General features: G+C 51.6%; 1 protein-coding gene across 5 annotated transcripts in view; it reads right to left on the bottom strand.

Moving 5' to 3' along the window:
• Positions 1-669: 669 nt before the first annotated feature.
• The window catches only part of SCHIP1 (schwannomin interacting protein 1), an 84,615-nt gene continuing 65,445 nt past the window's right edge, over positions 670-19,839 (bottom strand). The window contains exons 1-7 of one of the 5 annotated variants that reach the window (XM_031603696.2): positions 15,924-16,011; positions 7,232-7,350; positions 4,846-4,963; positions 4,111-4,308; positions 3,712-3,835; positions 2,911-3,004; positions 673-2,599 (exon numbers count right to left, since the gene is read on the bottom strand). In XM_031603696.2, the coding sequence (XP_031459556.1) occupies positions 2,548-2,599; positions 2,911-3,004; positions 3,712-3,835; positions 4,111-4,308; positions 4,846-4,963; positions 7,232-7,350; positions 15,924-15,953 (735 nt within the window). In that variant the 5' untranslated portion in view covers positions 15,954-16,011 and the 3' untranslated portion in view covers positions 673-2,547. Of the gene's footprint in view, positions 2,600-2,910; positions 3,005-3,711; positions 3,836-4,110; positions 4,309-4,845; positions 4,964-7,227; positions 7,351-11,120; positions 11,386-15,923; positions 16,012-19,839 lie in introns of those variants that run through there. The other 4 variants (XM_031603698.2, XM_090147626.1, XM_090147628.1 and 1 more) reach the window with 4 other exon arrangements.

Here is a 19,839-nt window from a genome sequence, read left to right as displayed (position 1 = left end):
ACAGAAACTGCCTCTGACTGCTTGTACTGATGTCAGCCCATGAAATGAAACTGTCTGACCCAGAGCTTTTGGGAAATTTGGCTCTACGGTTACGGTACTGATAATGGGAGTCCTAAGTGGAACCATGTAAATGATCCGTTCACAGAAGGAAAACATCAAAAATAAAAGCTAAGGCAGAATAAAAGCAAAACATCCCCCGGAGCCCCTGTGTTCCACAAAAGTCCCCAGGTGCCAGGAACAGCCACTGCCCCCAAGGCCAAAAGAGTGGGATAGCTCCGGGGACAGAACGCGTCTTGGGATGGGAGGGACCTCAAGGATCATCAAGGTCCAATCCCCCTGCCACAGGCAGGGCCACCAACATCCAGATCTAATACTAGACTAGGCTGCCCCATCCAACCTGGCCTTGAACACCTCCAGGGTGTTTAAGCCTCACCAGCTCAGCCTCACTGAGCATCTCTGTGTTTCAGCCCAAAGTAAAGCTGTCTGCTTCAAGGGCTGCTTGTAGGCACACGTCAGTGTGGATGTGCTGACTGAGGCAATGCCTTCTATCCCCCGGCTTCCCAAGGATGGGGCACATCCCCCAAACATTGGCATGATCTTGGTGCCAGGGCCAGGCACTGTGAGAGGACCCAGTTCAGAAACCACACGAGGCACATTTCTTTCAAAAACATCATTTAATCCATTCATTCCACAGCATTGCCATTGTACACACCTGCATGACACTGCAGTACACTGGACAGAGATCTAAGATGCAGTTACCCAGCAATACTATATATAGTTTTTAAATTACTTTAACTTATTTTTTAGTTAAAAACCAAACCCTTGAAGATGGACACTCCACTGGCTGTCCTGGTGCTGGGTGCCTACAGGCCTGCTCCCTCCAGAGAATTAAAGGCACTTATCATTGAGCAGAGCAGCCCACCCCTCCTGCTGAGCAGCTCTGCAGTGGGGCTTCAGGCTGAGCCCCCCCATCTGCACCCCATGGGGGGGGTTGGCCTCACAGGTGAAAGCACAGAGCAGGAATTCAACAGTAGCAGCTAGCAATGGCTGCATGCAGGTCACAGCAGCAAGACAACAGGAGATACTGACAAGTGAACACCCCCACTATTATATATATTTATATATATACTTTCTGCATAGATTCCAAAAAAGCAAATTAAATAAGAGAAGTTTCCATTGCAGGCAAGCACAAGGCACTCCCACCTGAGCCAGCCTTTGCTAGTGGAGCAGCACAACGTGGCAAAATGGCCCCAAAGTGCCCCAAAATGCTGCAAAATGCCAAGGGAGCTTTCAGCACCTGGCCTGCTTCGGGAGAAGGAGGGGAAGAACAACAATAAGTAAGTGTCATTTTAATAAAATACATTCGTGGTGGGGGGGTGGAATTTGGATGCGTTTCATGCTTTGCTGCAGACACCCTAAAAGTCGTCAGCTGAGTGCTTTGCTAAGGGGAATTTGTCATGGGGTGGGGGGGAATGAAAATGTGGAAGGCAAAGGTCCCCATTCCTGGGAGCAGAGCAGAGCAGGGACACAGTGCCCACAGAGCAGGGCACAACCCCAAGGCAGGGGGGAGCTGTTGCCATATTGCATACATTTCATATGCTGCTGAAGATTTTTAACATAGATTTTTCTTTTTCTCAATTTCTGACACGGGTGAGTCATTGAGATATTCAGCATGGATAATAAAATATAGGAACATCTACTGTGTGTGCCTGGGCCTAACGATAGTCACAATATTAGGGCCTGCTGAATGCCAGTATAGCAGAATAGCTTAAGTCCATGTCATACATACATGATGAGCTTACAGATAAATAGCTCTACAACAATCCTGTCTTCTCTGCACAACTGCATGTGCTTGGCTCTTTTTGGTGATGACAAAGGAGGCACTGCACACTGAGTTGGCTGAGTACATCACCGAGTCAACCACCGGCCAACAAAAAGACGTGTCATATGAAACAAGTTTTTAAATGTTTATTTTACATCTTTATACATAAAACTTTCCAGGTAACTCTTTGAACCCAACTGAATGTTAATAGCACATCTAAAAATGAACGTCAGGTAGTCAACATTCACAAAATGTTGAAAACTGATTAAAATGTACATATTACCGAAGGTTACGACGTCACTACGAGGCAGGCATGTCTTTTGGACTTGTATAGCACCGTCAAGTACAGTCTCTTTATTTAAAACTACAGTGAAGAATAAAAAAGTAGTCAATGGTAAAATATCGTCCAACGTAAAACCTCTAAGCAAACAAAAATAAAGTTAAACTGCCCTCTCTCCTCAGCCATGTTTTATAATGTTATAAGTACTGTACATTTTTTCTGTAATAATATTATTAAAACGCCTGATATTGAGTGGCACGAGTAAAAAAAAGAAAAAAATAATTAAAATAAATTAAGAAGCAGAGGCCAATCACCGGACATAAAGCTTCGGACACGACCAAGGACTAACACTGATTTGCTGCGCGCCACTGAGGACATCAGCACGTGTACAGACACAGAAGCGAGGGACAGGCGAGCTCCATCTCTGCTGCCACAGACTCTGGGGTTACTTTGCTGGCATCTTCTCTGCCATGTGCTTCTGCTGGCTCTCGGCATGTCTAGGAAGGAGAAGCCTGGTTATGTGTTGGCAGAAGCATGGAGGTGGGGTAGTGGCACTCTGCAAGCTCACGTCCCCCCCAGATCCTATAATTGTGGGATTTAGGTCACCCACACCCCAATCCCACCGACCTCCCGTGCTACCTGCATCTCACCATGGTGGTGGCAGTCCCCATCACCTCCTGCCACCAATGAGGGTAAAGCCATAGGGCTGCTGCATGGACACAGCCATAGCAATGCCCGTTTTCCTGCTGGCTTGGTGGCTTCCAAAGGCTGACAGTGGGGGCAAATGGCCAATGGACCCCTCTCTCACCTGGTCAGGTCCTCGATGTCCACCAGCATCGCGTCCTGCTCTGTGTGCAGCTCATCCCGGATGAGCAGCAGCTGCACCAGCTCCTCGTTCAAGCCTGGGGCCGGGGAGAGAGGAGGAGAGTTCGCGCTGAGCAGGGGGAGGTTTGCAAGGAGAGGAATTTTGCAGTGCTTCAGCCACAGGCATGAGCAGCTCCACATCCCTAGCAGGAGCTGCCAGGAGGGACGGTAATTAACGAACGCGAGCAGTTACAGAGTTGCAGAGCAGCCCAATGAACGTGCTGGGGCTATTGTTGTCCTACAGCCACCTGAGACATTTCCTTTAAGATTAATTAATCATTGATAAGGGAAGGTGGAGATGCTAGGGAATAACCCTGGATCCTTTGGAGAGAGCAAAGACAGACAAGGGGGCAAACGCAAGGACACGTGAGCCACGGTAATGTGCTGCAAGACAGAACATATGTACTCAGAGGTGTCCACTGGACCAGAGGGCTTCTCCACTTGTGGATGCTACTGAGGCCACGCACAGCATCATATCAAAACACAGCCATAAGGCTGCATGAAGCCACAAAACTGGCAGTATTTCTGGCTACTTTTAGAGGCTGAAGCAATGCTACCTTACGGAGCCCTCTGAATGCCTGACGGACAAAAAGAAAGCAAAAAGCCAAAGGAGCCAGACCTAGCAAACAGCCCACCTCCAGCAGCTCTCCTGTATGGTTCCTTTACTGTACATTTACCACCATTTTTACATATATCCTGAAGTAGATGGTGCTTACTAAAGAATAATTAAACAAAGACCACTTACTTTCTATCTGTGAGTGGAGATCATTGACTATCACTTGTAGCTGCCCAATAGTCATGTCTCTTAGGTCAGCAGGTTTTAAGTTCCTTTTCATCAGGCATTCGCTTATATGAGGCATATGTGGCAGCTGGAAATGAATTTTCTTCTGTTTAATTCTTTTTCTCTGAATTACTCATATTTCTGCACAGCACCAGCTTGACCCACACACATCCCTCCCTGCAAACACCCATTTTTGGCTACAATGAGACTACCAAAGCATCTGGCCAATACTCAGTGCAGGCCTTCAGCCTCAGCTGGGAGGTCTTAACACAGCACTGAGCTTCATGCTTCCCCCTCTCCTTTCCTGCTCCCATAGCACCCAAGGCAGAGGGATGAAGGACCATTGCATCAGCCTGCACTCACCAGATCTGCCACCGGAGATTTCTTCCTGTTCTGCTTCTCCACCTCCACCTGCATTTTGGCCATGGGCTTTGCCATAGCCAAGGCCATTTTGGCTTCAGCTTGGAGTTTCTTTTGCCTGGTGAGAAAATCCATGTCATCGAGGGACTCGGACTCCTCCTCGGTCGTGTCTCTGTCGGAGTAGGAAGAGCTCTGCTTGCTCTAGGGAAGCAGACACGCACCGTTACAGCCGCGGGGACAGAGCAAAGGAGCTGACCTGCAGCTTCACATCCTCCGTATGCACACAGAGGGATTCATTTCTATAGGCAAGGTGAAGATTACAGGGTTGGGTGGCTTTTTTTTTTTTTTTTTTTTTTTAAATCAAACTGATTTCTTGATTGGCTCTGCTGAGTATTAACAGCCACTTGAGCACTTTAGATGGAGCCAAACAGATCGATAAGTGCCTAATGGACAAGCTGGTTAAGCTGGAGAAAAGCCCACCACGGGTCTGGGGCCTCTGTGTTGTATCCATGAAGGAACAGAGGAGTGCAGAGCTGATGGGAGCTGACACCACTCTGCACCCATTATTGCCCTGACAGAGCACAGAGAAAGGAAGGGCAGGAGAAGGGCACTGTCCCTTGAGTGCATCCCCCCCTCTGCAGCAGGTCTGTCCTGTAATAGCAACGTGCCAGCTGCTCTGGGCTTCAGTGCCCCAGCAGTTCTCTCTATGTGCTTTGGGAGATGAGCCACCAGACCTACCATGGGTGACAAAGGTGTGTCCAGGCTGGTTTCTGTCTTGCTGTCATCAGCATCGCTGTCCTTATCACTGCCACTGTCGTTCACAAAACAGATCTGCAGGTTCATCCCGCTCTGGAGTCTGCAGGGAGGAGAGGTGACAGTGGGGATGGGGACGGGCCGTACGCAATGGTAGATCTGTGATGCACAACTCTCTGCTTGGCCCCATTGGCCCCGCTGGCAGCAGCACCCAGTGCCTGGGTCAGAGGTGACAATTCCCACACAGCATTACAAAGTGACAGCTCAGATTGAAAACTCATCAGCTCCACAATGACAGTGCCTCTAGCACCATCTACTGCTGAACTGCAGAAATACCCACAATACTGCAGAGCTTCGTCATCGTGGCCATGAAACACCGTGTGCTGACCAAAAGGATTTACTGAGGGCTGTCCCAAGGCTGCTTGTGGCACTAAGGCATCTCATGGGAACTCCTCCAGCAGAGCCATGCCCAGCTTTTGCTCCACCACGTGCTGTCCATGCTAAGTCCCAGCGTGCAATGAGGAAGAGAAGCAGCGCAGCCCTGAGCATGGCGTGATGCAGGTTTGCAACAGGGCTGCTTGCCTCTCACACTGCACTCCTTTTTCTACATTCAAGTTCCAAATGATCCTTTGGGGGCAGCTCTGTTGCCTTTCCTGTGTACCATCACCATGTGTCCATGCTGGGGGAGGCCCATACACAAGCTCTGTAATAGGGGGGCTTATATTGGTCCTCACAGCAAACTTTCCATTTATTTTAGTGGTATTTTTTAAAATTCATTATTGCTATACAACAGATAGCATTAACACATGAGCTTTTGAGCCAGGCTGAGTGAACACGGTGCCCAGGTTTGGGAGCAGGACACAGCTTTTGGCTTGGCTTCAAACTGCATTATGCAGAAAGGGAAGAGTAAGTGCAAATCAGGGTCTGTGGGACACCTGCATTTCAAAAGCATGACCAAAATGCCTGACCCATGCTCATCCTAACAGAGAGGCAGATGAGGCACCTCTGGGAGCACCAGAGTATTCGAAACGGAGGATGCTGACTGCATTGTAAAAATCCTGGATTAAAATGGTGCACAGCTGTGAAGCAGCAACCGGCCTCAAAAGGAATCCAGGAAACATCCTGTGGGACACAGCTGGATGTGGAGCCCTTCCCTGCGAGCAAGCACTAGCTGCTCACAGTGACAGCCAGCATGGGCTGCAGCAGCCCAGCTCTCCCACTGCCTCCTCCATGGCCCCGTGTGATGTGCATGGAACCCCTGACTCAATATGCAGTGTGCTCTGCAAAACAAGGATGCAACAGCACAAGGAAGCATCCTGTGCTCACCCTCAGGACACTGGGACAAGGACTGGGAGCATTGTGGTGGAGCACTGGGGACTGTCAGCCTCTCCTGGATGTCCTGACCCATGCAGTGCATACCAGTGCTCTGCCTGGACTATAAATACAAACAAAATGCTGCAGCATCCAGGTACTTCTGGTGTTTTCTTGTGGTATGGCTGCCCAGCCCTGCTGCAGGATGTTAATTAATCCTGCCCTGTAATTACACAACAGCAGTTATCACTTGAGCTGTAACCACACAGAGCTCAACTTTCCTCTTCAGATGCACTGTGGTTCAGCTGCATTTTACAGTCTCACCTCCATGTTGCCCTAGTAGGATTCCCCCTGGTTTTATGTCTCTCCCAGGTTTTTCCCTCCCTGCCCCACATCTGCCCACAGCACAGAAGGCTCTCAAGCTGCCCAGGTGCTGTGGATCCATCCTGGCTGCTCAGTGCCCAACTGGCGACCAGTATGAAACATGCAACCAACAGAATCACAGAATCACAGAATCGTAGGGGTTGGAAGGGACCTCCAGAGATCATAGAGTCCAACCCCCCTGCCAAAGCAGCTTCCCTACACCAGGTCACACAAGTAGGTGTCCAAAGCCAACTGGTGACCAGTATGAAACAGACGCCCACCTCTTGAACCACCGAAGGAAGATGCTCTTTCACAAACCAATAGTTCTGTTTTTAACCAGCTTTCATAGGATCACAGAACAGTTTGAGTTGCAAGAGAACTCTGAAGGCCATCGGTCCCACTGCCCGCAATGCACAGGGACACCCAAACTCCATCAGTGCTCAGAGCCCAGCCCTCTCTGTGGGTGCCTGCAGGGATGGGGCACCCACCCCTCTGGGCAGGCTGTTCCCAAGGCACTTGGCTTTGTTGAACCTCATGAGGTTCTCCTGGGTCCCGTCATTCACCACGCTAACCCAGCAATAAGACCAAGCTCTCTCCTGCTTTGGACGTGCACATTTCAACAGGAATTCAGACACACAGCTTCTTGGCCAACCCCACCAAGCAGCCCAGCCTCCACCCACCCCACAGCCCTGCATACCTGGAGGACAGGCTGGGCTTGCCACTCTTACTGCAGCTGGTGTAGAGCCCTGGGCCATCGTCAAAGAAGCTGCCAAGAGCCAACTTCTGCCTGATGGACTCACGCTCATTCTTCTGAGCCTGCAGGGGAAGGAATGCAGGAGAGGTGCCATCAAATTACCAAGGTTTTAACAATGCACTCATATAGAGGCGTTTTTTGAGTAAGGTTAGGCCATGGGATGGATTGAAACGGATCACCGATCCATGGCTGCGCAGTCAGCGTGCAAGAAATGACAATCACAGATCTGTACCCCAAATTAACAGCAGTACTGCACCGGTGTCCGTCGGCAATGGATGAAAAGAGGGCAAATTAAGGACAGGAGAAACATTTGGAAGCCCTCAAAAATTTCATTTTAAAGTAAGATGTAACAGCTGATCAGGAATATGCAGCAAAAGAAAACGTACCAGGCAGCATCCACAGCACTAACATAACCCAGTGCCTCAAATTCTGCCTGAACAACACACCTTTATCTGACAGAGGGAAGTGACATATAATGAAATGTAAATTATTAACGTAAAATAGCTAATCATTTAATCTAACCCCAGTGTTGACAACCCACATTACAGCATCGCACTGCCCATTATGTTGTCAATCTCTTACCAAAATACGTACTTTATTTGTAATCTAACTCCTTTGCCACCGCTACAAATAATTCAGAGCATTGAAAACAACGCCCAGAGCATCAAGGGGTATTGAATTTTCAAGTTGTTCCCTGTTTTCTTTTTCCATATTATTTACTGACAACACTCCTGGGCTGGTTGCACACCACCCCTTTGGGAATGCAGGAAAGGAGCCATTATTTTGAAGAGCAGGCCAAAATGAGACGAAGCAGAGACACAAAACCTAAGAAAAACAGAATTTTTTGCCACCCACTGCACCCCTGGGCACTGCTGCCACACTGGGCACGTGGTGAGTGGATGAGATGGAAGAAACACCAGTAAATGTCCATGGTGCACCTTCCCTCTTTCAGAAAAAAATCACAGAATCGTGAAACGGTTGGGTTGGAACAGACCTCCAACATCACCCAGTCCCAACCTCCCTGCTGTGGGGAGGATCAAGCTGCCCATGGTTCTATCCAGCTTGGCCTCCAGCACCTCCATGGATGGGGCCCCTCTCTGCCAAGGGCTGACCTCCGAGCTCAGCTGCCTCCAAGCACCAGATGGGCACATCCCCACAGCACCTTCGTATTTCACGAAATCATGGATGCTCCTCTTCCCACCCAAAGGACCCCTTCCATCCCGTCTCCGTGCCCAGACATTCCCATCTCCCTCCAGAAGCCAGGGGCTGCAGGATGGGGCCATGCATTCTCTCCACACCAGCCCTACATCGAATAAATGCTGAAAATCACTCCACATTAAAACACATATGAACGCAGACTGCTCCCGCGTGTTTTCCCTTATAGATGGAGCTCTCTCCACACCCGTTATAATTTTGCTCCACGTCCCACTGTGGCTGCAGCTGCTCCCAGTCTGACATCTGTCCATTTAATCAATGTGCCATTTGTCTGCTCCACCAGGCCATTACAGGGATACGAAATAATGCTATTCCCAGTCCTGAGCTCAGCATATCCCATCTTATAGAACAGACAAGGCATAATGACCGTAAAGAAATGGAGAGTCCTATTTGTTATGATAAAATAGGGAACAGTTACTAAGAAATAGAATATACCTAAGGGAACCAGACTTTATGCTGTAGATAAATTACCCACCAGCTGCTCAATGCATCCTGAGCCGGGCACTGAAAACTGGAAATTGAGAAGGAAAATTGCATGTGGTTTCTCTGACTATCAAATAAACTCGCTCTGTATGTAAAAAAATAATGCATCGAATAAAACATAAAGGCACTAGCAAGGAAAATGTAAAACCATGTTATATTTAAATGTGTGTTTTGACATCGCGTCCCTCAGCTCTGCCCCGGCATCAACTGGGCAGCGAGCATCCTCAGGGGGTTAAAAAAACCCAACAGAATAATTAAAAAAATGATTGGGTTGATAAACAGGAAAAAGAAATTTCTGGTAAGAAAAAAAAAAAAAACTGAAAAGTTTTGAATTGATGAAGATTTATGCATGTGTTAGAAAGGGCAGTGCTCTGGGACTCTTGTTTGGAGGACACAAGCTTGGGATCCCCATGCTGTGTGGGCCCTTTCTTGGCCATCCTGATTCTATGGTCAGGCCTGCTTGGCCCACTGGCTGTTCACACCACTGGCAGCAGTGCCCACATTGCTGCCTGACCCACTTTATCTCCTACTGACCTATTTTGTCATCTATTTCCTTCTGCACATACACAACACTGGGTGAGCACGGACTTGTTCAATACTTGGTCTGTACACACACTTGCCATCCACAAGGCACACTGGTTTACCACCAAAAGCCCATCTTTGGCCAACAGCCCTAATTTGCCCCACTGACACTTCATCTCCACGCAATCCCCATCCGTCAGGCTGTCCCTTAGGACCTGTGCAGGGATGGGAACCACGAGATTTCTGCTGATTTCTGAGAAATGAGAAAAGCCCCCAGCGCATCACCTGTATTATTGGTGTCACTTGAGAATTAAGAACTGGGCTGCTCCGCTCACCCACTCTGCATGCAGGACGCGGTATTAGCAGCCTTTATGCATTACAGACGTCACCCAAAAGAGCAAATAAAAGTGCACATCAAATATTTATCTGCAACTCAGGTGCCGCAGCAATCTCCCAGGCTCCGCGTTGCACTTTGGAACCATCCACCATTAACAGCCCTCCATTAAGAGCGGACGACAACGACATTTCTGGAGCTCTGCTGATCGATAGCAAGGGCTGAGCAGCCAGCATGGCTGGTCTGTGAGCTGCCCAGAGTGCTTGGGAGGGTACAGCACAACAAACTCACAGAACCATTAGGTTTGGGAAAGACCTCTGAGATCCCCAACCCAATTGCAGCCCATCCCACCATGCCCACTGCCCTCAGGGCCACATCCCCACGGCTCTGAACACCCCATAAGGGATGGTGACCCCACCACTCCCTGGGCAGCTGTGCCAGTTCCTGACTACTCATAGAGAAGAATTTTTTCCTAATATCCAACTGGTGCAACTTAAGGCCATTACCTCTTGTCCTAGGACTGCAGGTGAATGAATGCCTGGAGGGCGGTGCTGCTTCCATCCAGCCGAGGGGTTAAAGCCTATGGGGGCCATCAGGGGCCATCACCCCACTGCTGTGGAGCTGCCTGGTCCCTGCAGACACACCACGGAGGCTATTTTTGCCACGGACTGTCATTACCAGCCATGGACAATTACTATATTTAAAGTCCCAGACCCGTACACAGCGCCCTTTTTTATCTCTGTGCAGTACAAAGGCTATGATTGGATTCGCCAGCAGAAATTATAATTATGCAACGCTTGTTTTTGTACGGCCGGATTTGCTAGAGAAACACAAAATGTTCATGTTCTCTCAAGCCATGTGGCACAGAGCCCTGCAAATGCCAGCTCTCCTGGTCTGAGGAGGTATCTAGGAACGGCCTGTGGGGAGAAGCTATGACGAGGACACGCAGAAGGGACAGTTCTGCCACATCACACCAGGGAGATGGCATCCGTGCTTAAAGGCAGCGGTGGGGCACGAGCATCCAGCGCTGTGCTCTTTGGGCTGCCAAGTGGCCATGCATGCAGCCCCATGTGTACAGTACAGCCCCATTGTGCAGCCCCAAGCCTGAGCTCCATGCGCAGAGTTCTACGTATGCAGCACTGAGCGTGCAGCCCCACGCACACAGCCCCGTGCACGGAGTTCTGTGTAGATATGCCCTCTCTGCAGCCCCGTGCCCGCCGCCTGGCAGTGCCCATCCATGCAGAGCACGCCGACAAAAGGCCCCTTTTTGTCTCCTACCTTTTTATAATTCCCCTCCACATCCCGCGCGGATGCCTGCCCGATGATGTCACCCATTCCATCACCAGCCCCGCTCATGGCCCCGTTCCCCGGCTGCTCCCCGTGGGCACATCTCCGCTCGCCTCGGCCGTGGCACCGGGATCGCCGCTCGCTGCTCCCCGCGGGCGCAGGCCTTGCCCTAATAAAGTCAAAGCTGTGGGCAGGCAGCAGAGCGGGACCGGGAGAGGAAAGCTGAGGGCTTCCTGCAGCCACTGGCAGCGCCGGGTAAAAATAGCCCCAAGTGCTGCACAAGGGCAGGAAAAATCCCGGTGTCTGATGTCAGAGCCACAACCTCCGAGAATGATTGCAAAGCGAGGCTCGCCTCCAATATCAGCTTCCCCAGAGAGCTGCTCCTGGGCTCTAAGAGCTTTTTCGGGTGCAAAATAAGTTCCTAGGAAGTAACCAACAGAACCCAAATGGTATTTGATCCACAGCCTGGCCCCCGTCGCCCACCCCATGCACTCAAAGGGCCCCAGCCCAGGGTGCACAGCCCTTATCTCCCCAGCCACAAGCTCGGGGACCATGCAGGGGATCCTTCAGGCTATGGGGTTTATGTCCCGTCAGGCCAATGCAGCACATCAACAGGAGCACTGCTCCTCAGTGTGACACAGCTCTGCAGAGTGGCAGAGGAATACCCTCAGCAACCCCACAGTGACAGATCCCAGTGCCAGCACTCCTCTTTTAGAATGCACACTGCCTTGAGTTTGCTGGTTCCGATCACCCACAGGTTAATCATCACGGCGTTACCCCATCCTGAAGTTTCAGAGGGGAAATAATAACAACAGTACGGGGGACGACTTAATCCCATTGCTTTCCCAGGACACACAGCTCTCTGCATGCCTCATTCTTTCTGCTTCCCCTCCACCGCTGACTCACTGTGTCATTTCCCAGTGCTGCTAAATTTAACGTCCCCTGCTGACAATGGGGTCCCTGAGTCGGCAGTGATAACATCTCCTGTTCTCAGCCCAGCTCTGTGCACAACACAATGCTGCTGCACGCACCGGCCCTCCATCTCTTGAAGGAAAGAGTTTCTGTTTTTAAATACTGCAAACACTCAGACATCACAGAATTGATGTTAGGGTTGGGGAAGACCTTTAAGATGCCCGACTGACAGCCCACCACCCCTGTGCTCAGGCTCTCCCCCAACACACAGCAGGAGTTGCAATGGGCCCCTGGATTCTGCCCTGCAGACATGTGGTGGAATGGGAGGGGATGGGAGAGACCTCCTCCAGGTCTGAGAATCACAGGACCATTCAGGTTGGAAAAGAGCTCTGAGATCCCCAACCCAACCCACATACCCACATCCCTCAGTGCCACATCCCTGCAGTTCTGGACACTTCTGGGGACAGTGACCCCACTGCTCCTTGGGCAGCTGTTCCAACAGCATTTGGAGAACAAATGCTTCCCAATATCCAACCTGACCCTCCCCTGGGGCTATGGAAGTCCGATCTCTAGTCACCTATAATGGTAATATGGTAATCCACGTCACAAGAAAGTTCTGCTAAAGGGAAGCAGGCAGTGCAGCATCTCTCCCCGGATACATTTCCTCTCCCTACCACAACAGCAGCATCATAAATCTGAGAAACAAACCCCGCAGAGTGGAGGAAGGGCTTTGGGACTGCAGTCTAACACCGTTCCATTGGCCCTGAGACCACCTCACTGCAGCCTTCATGCCCCCAGCCTTACCATCCAGGCTGGGATGCAGCCCCACGCCGGGATGCCCCACGCAGGAGGAACATCTCAGTGCAACCCACAGATGCTGTCCCCGGCAACAACCCTTCCACAGCATCTTTTTGCAAAGCTGTGGGCACCATCAGCTGCGGGTTCCTCCTGGGGAAGGATGCAGACGTCAGATTGCATCAGCTGTGAGCCGGCTCCATGGTTACAGCACTGCTGAGTGTAAGGGGAGTGCTGTTAGAAGCAGCCGGAGCCACCTGAGGCTGCTCTGCTTTTTATAGCACCAAAGGAGAAGTTAATACAGGCCTATGTGGGGCTGAGTGGCCCCAGTGCAGGGCTGGGGGGCTGCTGGGATGGGGTGGCAGCCTCTGGATCTGCTCAGGCAAGGCGAGGGATTGGGCTGCTTCATTGCTCATGGACAAGCAAGGAGCTAAATTAAACCATGCCATGCATATGTAATGCTAGTTTGTATCAATGCAAAGCCCCAGAATGATTTTGCTGCTTGTTCCATTGGGAGAGGGAACAGCCACCATTCCATTCTGCTCAGCGTCAGCTTCCAAATGCTGCTGTCATTGAGCTGTCAGAGAAGAAACCTACATTTCCTGTGAACTAAACTCACTGCAGATTGGGGAATGATGCTGACCCTTCCCACCCGGGATTTAGCACGTCCCATGCTTCCCATGTATTTTGTAGAGCATTTTTGGGATCAGACTGAATAAGAGGGCCCTCAGCCCTTGTCCTGTGCCATGGCTATGGCTCTGGTAGCAGCGGGCAGCTGCTGTTGTAGGGCCCATGTGGGGCTTCTTCTCAAAGGCCCATTGTACGAACTCCAAGCAGACCAAGGGCCAGGTCCTGCACCCCACTCACAACCCCATGTGTTGCTGTGGGTGTGGAGCAGAGCTGAGAGCTGCACGGAAAGAAAGGACCTGGGGTGGTGGTCAGCAGCAGCTGAACAGGTGCCAGCAGTGTGCCCAGGTGGGAAGAAGCCAAGAAGTCTCATCAAATGATAGGAGGAAAAAAAAATAAAACCACAACAGAGCCCAGAACAAAATATTTGGCACAGGAAAATAAATCAGCATAAAACAGGAAAGGAAATAACTACGAAGTTTCTTTTTGTTTACACTTGGGTTACTCGCAGCCTTCAGGCTGCGTGTCCTCATTCGGTTACTCAGAGGTTTCCAAAGGGCATTCCTCTATCAGATTTTAGGAATTCCCCATGGATGGAGGCAGACCCCTGGTAGGGCTGGCAGTGCCCGGCCATGGAGCATGCAGGCAGCCTCAGGGCAGAGCCCGGAGCCTCCTGAGCACAGAGAACCCAAAGGAGAGCAAAGGGAAGAGCGCAAGGGCAGCAGGTTCCCAGGCCACCACCCTCTGCAGCGCTCGGGTCAGAGCTTTTCTGCTGAATTTCCCTAAGGCAAACATGTCCCCAGCCTCTCTCCACACGCTAGCTCACTCCTCCGTTTGCTCTGCAGCTCTCCTAACTCCCCAGGAGCTGCAGTGAGCCGTTTGAGCAGGGATGTGAGGAGCAGAGGCAGCCATGGCTGCCCCATCCCCGGCTCTGCTGGCTCCCAGATGGAACCACAACCCAGGATTCATGTTTGGCTTTTGGGCTAATGGGCCAGCGGGGGTAGGAAGGTTGTGAGACAGATTGCACTGAGCTGCTGCTTCCCCGGGATCTGCATTCCTTCTGCCTCTTTCTGTCTTCATATTTACTGTTCTGGAGGAGAGAGACCGGCTCATAAACAAGCAGCTCAATTGAAGCAGATCAAATGCAGTGCAATGAAACCGGGGCATCAGCGCGTGGGGATGCTGCCAGGCCAGCACCAGGCACTGCTTCCCATGCACCAGGCACTGCCCACAGGGCACTGTGTGCCCACTGCCCCGAGATCCGCAGCATCTCAGCAAACATGCCAGGAAAACATCCACTGCCCACAAACAATGGCCCCATTTATAACGACAGGAGAGCAACAGGCTTGTAGCTGCAGAACAACCAGCTTCCCTCCAGCAGAGATCAAAAAAACAGCTTTTTTTTTTTTTTTTCCAAAGGACCTAAAAAGGGAAATCCATTTCCAGAAGCACTTGCTGCAATGAAAGCATCCACTGAAAAACCAGCTGAATTATCCCTATATACAGATATATGCACTGATATCATTTCCCTCCACGATATCTTTAGCAATAAGAGATGTTTAGCCTTAAGATGAAGCCTGACTTCAGAGGAACGCTGCAGCTGAGCTGCTGCCTTGCACAGCCCCTCTCCCAAGGCCCAGCTCTGCTGCTGGGCCGTTCTGCAACACGCCCTGCACCGCACGTACGCACTGCTGAGTGCTGCTGTAGTGCAGGGGATGCTCAGATGGACCAACCCAGCCCCAAACGCTGCCCTTCCCTGAGCAGGTGCACCCACAGCAGCACCGACCCCCACGGTACACAGCAACGAAAGCACAACAAGAATCCTAGAGTCATCGAGTCATTCAGCTTAGCAAAGAGCTCTGAGCCCATCGAGCCCAAGCACCAACCCAATGCCTGCATGGCACCAAAGCACAGCTGCAGGTGCCGCATCCACAGCGGGATGCCGGGCCCCCGTTGCCCGACGAGGCGATGCCGGCAGCTCGGGATGGTGCTGCCCCGGAGGAGTGGGTGGATGCTCGGGGAGGTCCAGCACCCCAGCGCAGCCCCGTTCCTCATTGAGCAGCGCAACGTAACGCGTTTAGAAATCGTTCTCTTCTGGGTCGGCTCTCCCGCAGAGATTCGGACGTGCGGGGCCGGCGGATCGCACGCACTCACCCGGAGCAGCTTCATCTGCGGCGGGGCTGCGGGCGCGTTGCGGGGCGGGCTGACGGCGGGGCCGGAGCATCCCCGAGCTGTGCCGCTCCGCTCAGCCCCACCGCGGCTCTCACTGCGGCTGCGAGCATCACATGGCGAGCACAAAGCCCGGCCCGACCGCGGCTCCTCCACAAAGGCTGCCGAAGAGCGCTCCCCGCGGCTCCGTTTCCCCGCGCCTCCCGCAAATCCTTATAGAAAAAAAAACAAAAACCAAACCCGCCACAACAAACCCGCGTCCTCTCCCCGGCCCGCTCCGCAGCCCCTCACCCGGTAGGCGCAGTTTTCCTGCAGGACCATCTCCGAGCATCCCGCGGCCGCTAAGATGGACGCTGCCGCCCGGCCCCGCCTGCTCCGCCGGGCGCGGGGGGGGGGGGGGCTGAAAGAGGAGGGGGGGGACGCGGGGCTCGGCTGCTTCCCGCACCGCGCGGCCCCGCAGCGCCTCCCGCAGCGCAAAGCCGGGGCCGCCCGTGGCACGCGGAGCCAGCACGGAACACCCGAAGCCGAACTGCCCCAAGGCCTGCGGGGTTCAAACACCCAATGAGTGCCCTTATCATCCCTGGGTTGGATGGGGCTTTGAGCAACCTCAGCCGGTTCCTTCCAACCTGATCATTCCACAGTTCTATCATCTTTAGGGCCCCTTGAAATCCAACTATTCTACAGCTCTACGAGCTTTGAGGCCACTTCTAACTCAACCATTCTGGAGTTCCATCTTCCTTATAGCCCCTGGAAATCCAACCATTCTATGGCTCTATTAGCTTTCAGGCCCCTTCCAACCCAACCATTCCATTGGCTCTGTGATCTTTGATGCCCTTTCCAACACAACCATTCCATGGCTATTTGATTGCTCTGCAGAGGTTTTCTGCAAGACGATGGCTTGCTGCCCTTTGCAGATGGCTCCATTGCCTCTCCAAAATAACGCTATAAGATAGCAAACATCTCCCACAAGCTCAGGCCAGATGCACGTGGGGGAACCAAACCCACACTTTGCTTTCTATTGTAAAAGTTTCAATAGGGAAAACTGCAAAGAACGGAGGAACAAGTTAGTGATTCTCTGCCTTCACAGCCTGTGGGTGCTGGGTCCTCACTGAGCTCCATTACCTCAGTTTGGACTCACCTTCCAGGGGCTGACAGCCCCACCTGCAAGTGTCTGGGGCACTGCTGGCTGTGAGAACACAGCTGCTCCCACACTCCAGCCCTGCCTTCTGTTGGGCACGGCTCACCCCTGAAATGGCCACTGCCCCCCCATGCCAACACTGCCCAGAGATGAGCTCACAGCTCGAGGATCCTAAACGCAACATGGCTTTATTCTGCAGTACCAGCTATTGCCTGCTCCTCCTCGCAGCCAGCTGTGAGGTTCCAGAATGTAAATGACTGCAGAGGCACTTGCTCCCAGCTTGGATTCCTGCACCAGATGTGCCTGTAGAAAAATCGGCCTTTGTGGGAAAACAGCTCTGCTGGCTCCTCCTCCACGCTGGAGTGCATGCAGGGGGAGATAACAGCAATCTGCAGCTTCACCAGGAGTGGAAATGGAGGTGGTAGGAAAAGAGCTATGGGAACTCATGGGATAAGGTTCAAAAATGAAGGGCAAGTGCACCAAATGACCCAAACAAGGCTTCCTTCTGCATCTACAAAGCATTCCCTTCACCGAGGTGGGGCTTCCCAAACATCAGCATTTAAACATTCACTTTCAGCACAGCACACACCTTGGGCTTGGCATGGAAAAATACTCACAGTGAGCTCAGAAAAGCACCATGTGCACCTCGTCTCCAATGTCAGCCATTGGGCACATCACAAGGGAAACCCACAGCCCTGAGCCCTCTCTCCCGTTGCTCCCCCTGGATGCTCTGCAGAGCGTCTGGGGTGTGGGGAGATGCTGTGCTACCCAAAAAGAAGGGAAAAGTGGCTTTACCAGGCGCACTGCCCATCCTGTAGTCAATCACCAGGACGTCATCAGTTATGATAGAATCACTAAGGTTGGAAAAGACCTCTGAGAAATGAAGGGGCAATCACTTGGTGACACCAGTGCTGGGGGAAAAGGCGTCATGTCTGAGTCCTGCACATCCCCAGCCCTCCCACAGCCATCCCCACGTGGGGGAAACAACCTCAGACATAACCACAGGATGTGGGGGGGCACATCCCCACCTCCATGGGAAGGAAGTGAGCCATACGGGTGAGCAGCGGGCAGGAAGCCGTGGCCAGTCCATCCCAATGCATTCCTCTCTTCCCACGGCCCCATGCAGTTATCAGTACGCACACCCCATGCTGCCTGCTGACCCCCACCCCATAAAACAGGGACACAGACTTGCTCCCACCCACCCAGCTGGAATTACATGGGGCACCATGGGATTTCATCTTTATTTGCTAGCGATTTACTAGGAGTTATGGGTTTAGCTCCTCTCTAAGCCAAGCTAAAGCTTCCCAGGGTTTAAATCTAGCAAGAAAGAAGAAGAAGAAAAAAAAAAAGATTATATTTTAATCGGTTAATACTAGAAATCTCCCTGGAAAGGGGAACATTTGTTTGGATTACATTCATGTCTAATGCCCTGGACTATTACTCCCTCCTTCTTTCTCAAGGGAGGGCGATGCTGAGCAGCCTCCCACCCCCTGGGATGTGCCACTCCTCCCTGGGAGCAGATAATCACACACACAGCCCAGGCCACAGCTACCCAGGAGGTGGTAGAGTCACCATCCCTCTGAGGGTCATGGTTCAGTGGGAAATATTGGTGATAGATGGATGGTTGGATTGGGTGACCTTGGAGTTCTTTTCCAACCTTGGTGGTTCTATGATTCCCATTCCCTCTGTATAGCACCGATTTCTCCCCAGTGTTACAGTGCTGTCAGTGCCCCTGAATGCTGTATGGTGACTGCAGGTACTCAAAGCTTTTTGGTGGTCCAACAGGAAAAACCACACGGCCAACAACCTCCAGACATCCCATCTTGTATCAGCTGGCTGATACAGCTGCATGGCCCTAACTTCCAACGGTGCCATTAATCAGCTGGCTCACACGTGCTTAATAGAAGATTTACAAATAGCCTGATGATTAGTAGGTACGATCTCCCACCAGCTTTTTGCTGCTCATGAATGGAGAACCAATTCCCCATTCTAATGAGCACAGTGAGACAGCAACTGAAGAGCTATGGCTGCCTCCCCACGGCTGTATTTATGTCCTTAAGGATAAGCTGCTCCTTTGGAAATGCAAGAGTCACATTATGCAAAATGCTACGGAGAACATGAGCCCTCCAATAGAACAATATAAAACTGCAAGATCTTGTATTAATATAAATAAATTAGCACGTTACAACCCACCTTGCTCTGCAGTGCTATTTCTGTCCTGTTCGGGAGAGGATTTGTAGCAAACTGCATTGGGCACACATAACATTCAGTGTTTGCGTACAGATACACACAGTGCAGGCCCGATGCTCACAGCATGGTGAGGTTTTGGGGACTGTCTGTGCAGCCCCAGCATCTCCCCTCCTTGCATCCTCTCGCCCAGCACAAACCCAACACAGCACCAAGCCCAAGTCAAAGCCACCCAACGTCACAGCCAGCAGATGGGCTGCGCCCGCATCCTCTGTAATAAATCACCCAACTTCCATGAATTACCCAATCTGCAATAAGTTACAGAAGTTCATTGACCAGAAATGATTGTTTTGCCCTTTCATGTCCTTCAGGGCAGCTTCTGCTGTCACAAAGTCTTCTAGGACAACACTGGGAACAGCACCGTGTGAGAAGAAGGAAGAGAAGGGGAAGAATGAGACGCATCTCCCCAGTGATGATGAAGAGCCATGTGGCCTTCAGCTTCCCCAAACAGACACAAGGGGCTGCATGGGAACATCCGTGAGCAGAAACCCCACATCCTGTGGTCTGGGTCTGTGTGCTTCCAACAAAGAACTTGGAATTCCAGCCTGGCCATGCAGGAGCACAGACACAACCTGTGCTTGTATGTTAATTTGTCTTTAGTACAGTGCTCTGTGCTGCCAGTCATCAGTGACTTCCCTGAGCCCATAAGTGAGACAGGGCAGCACATGAGGATGGTGCTGGCATCACTCTGGAGCAGTTCTGAGGTTATCATAGAAAGGTTTGAGTTGGAAAGGAACCTAAAAGGCCATCAGTCCCACTCCCTGCAATGAACGGGGACACCAACCTCCATCAGTGCTCAGAGAGCTTGAAATGGGGTTACTC

The sequence above is a fragment of the Phasianus colchicus genome, chromosome 10, assembly GCF_987193195.1.
Source record: "Phasianus colchicus chromosome 10, bPhaCol1.hap1.1, whole genome shotgun sequence".
Classification (NCBI taxonomy): Eukaryota; Metazoa; Chordata; class Aves; order Galliformes; family Phasianidae; genus Phasianus; species Phasianus colchicus.
This window is presented reverse-complemented; position numbering and strand designations above follow the sequence as displayed.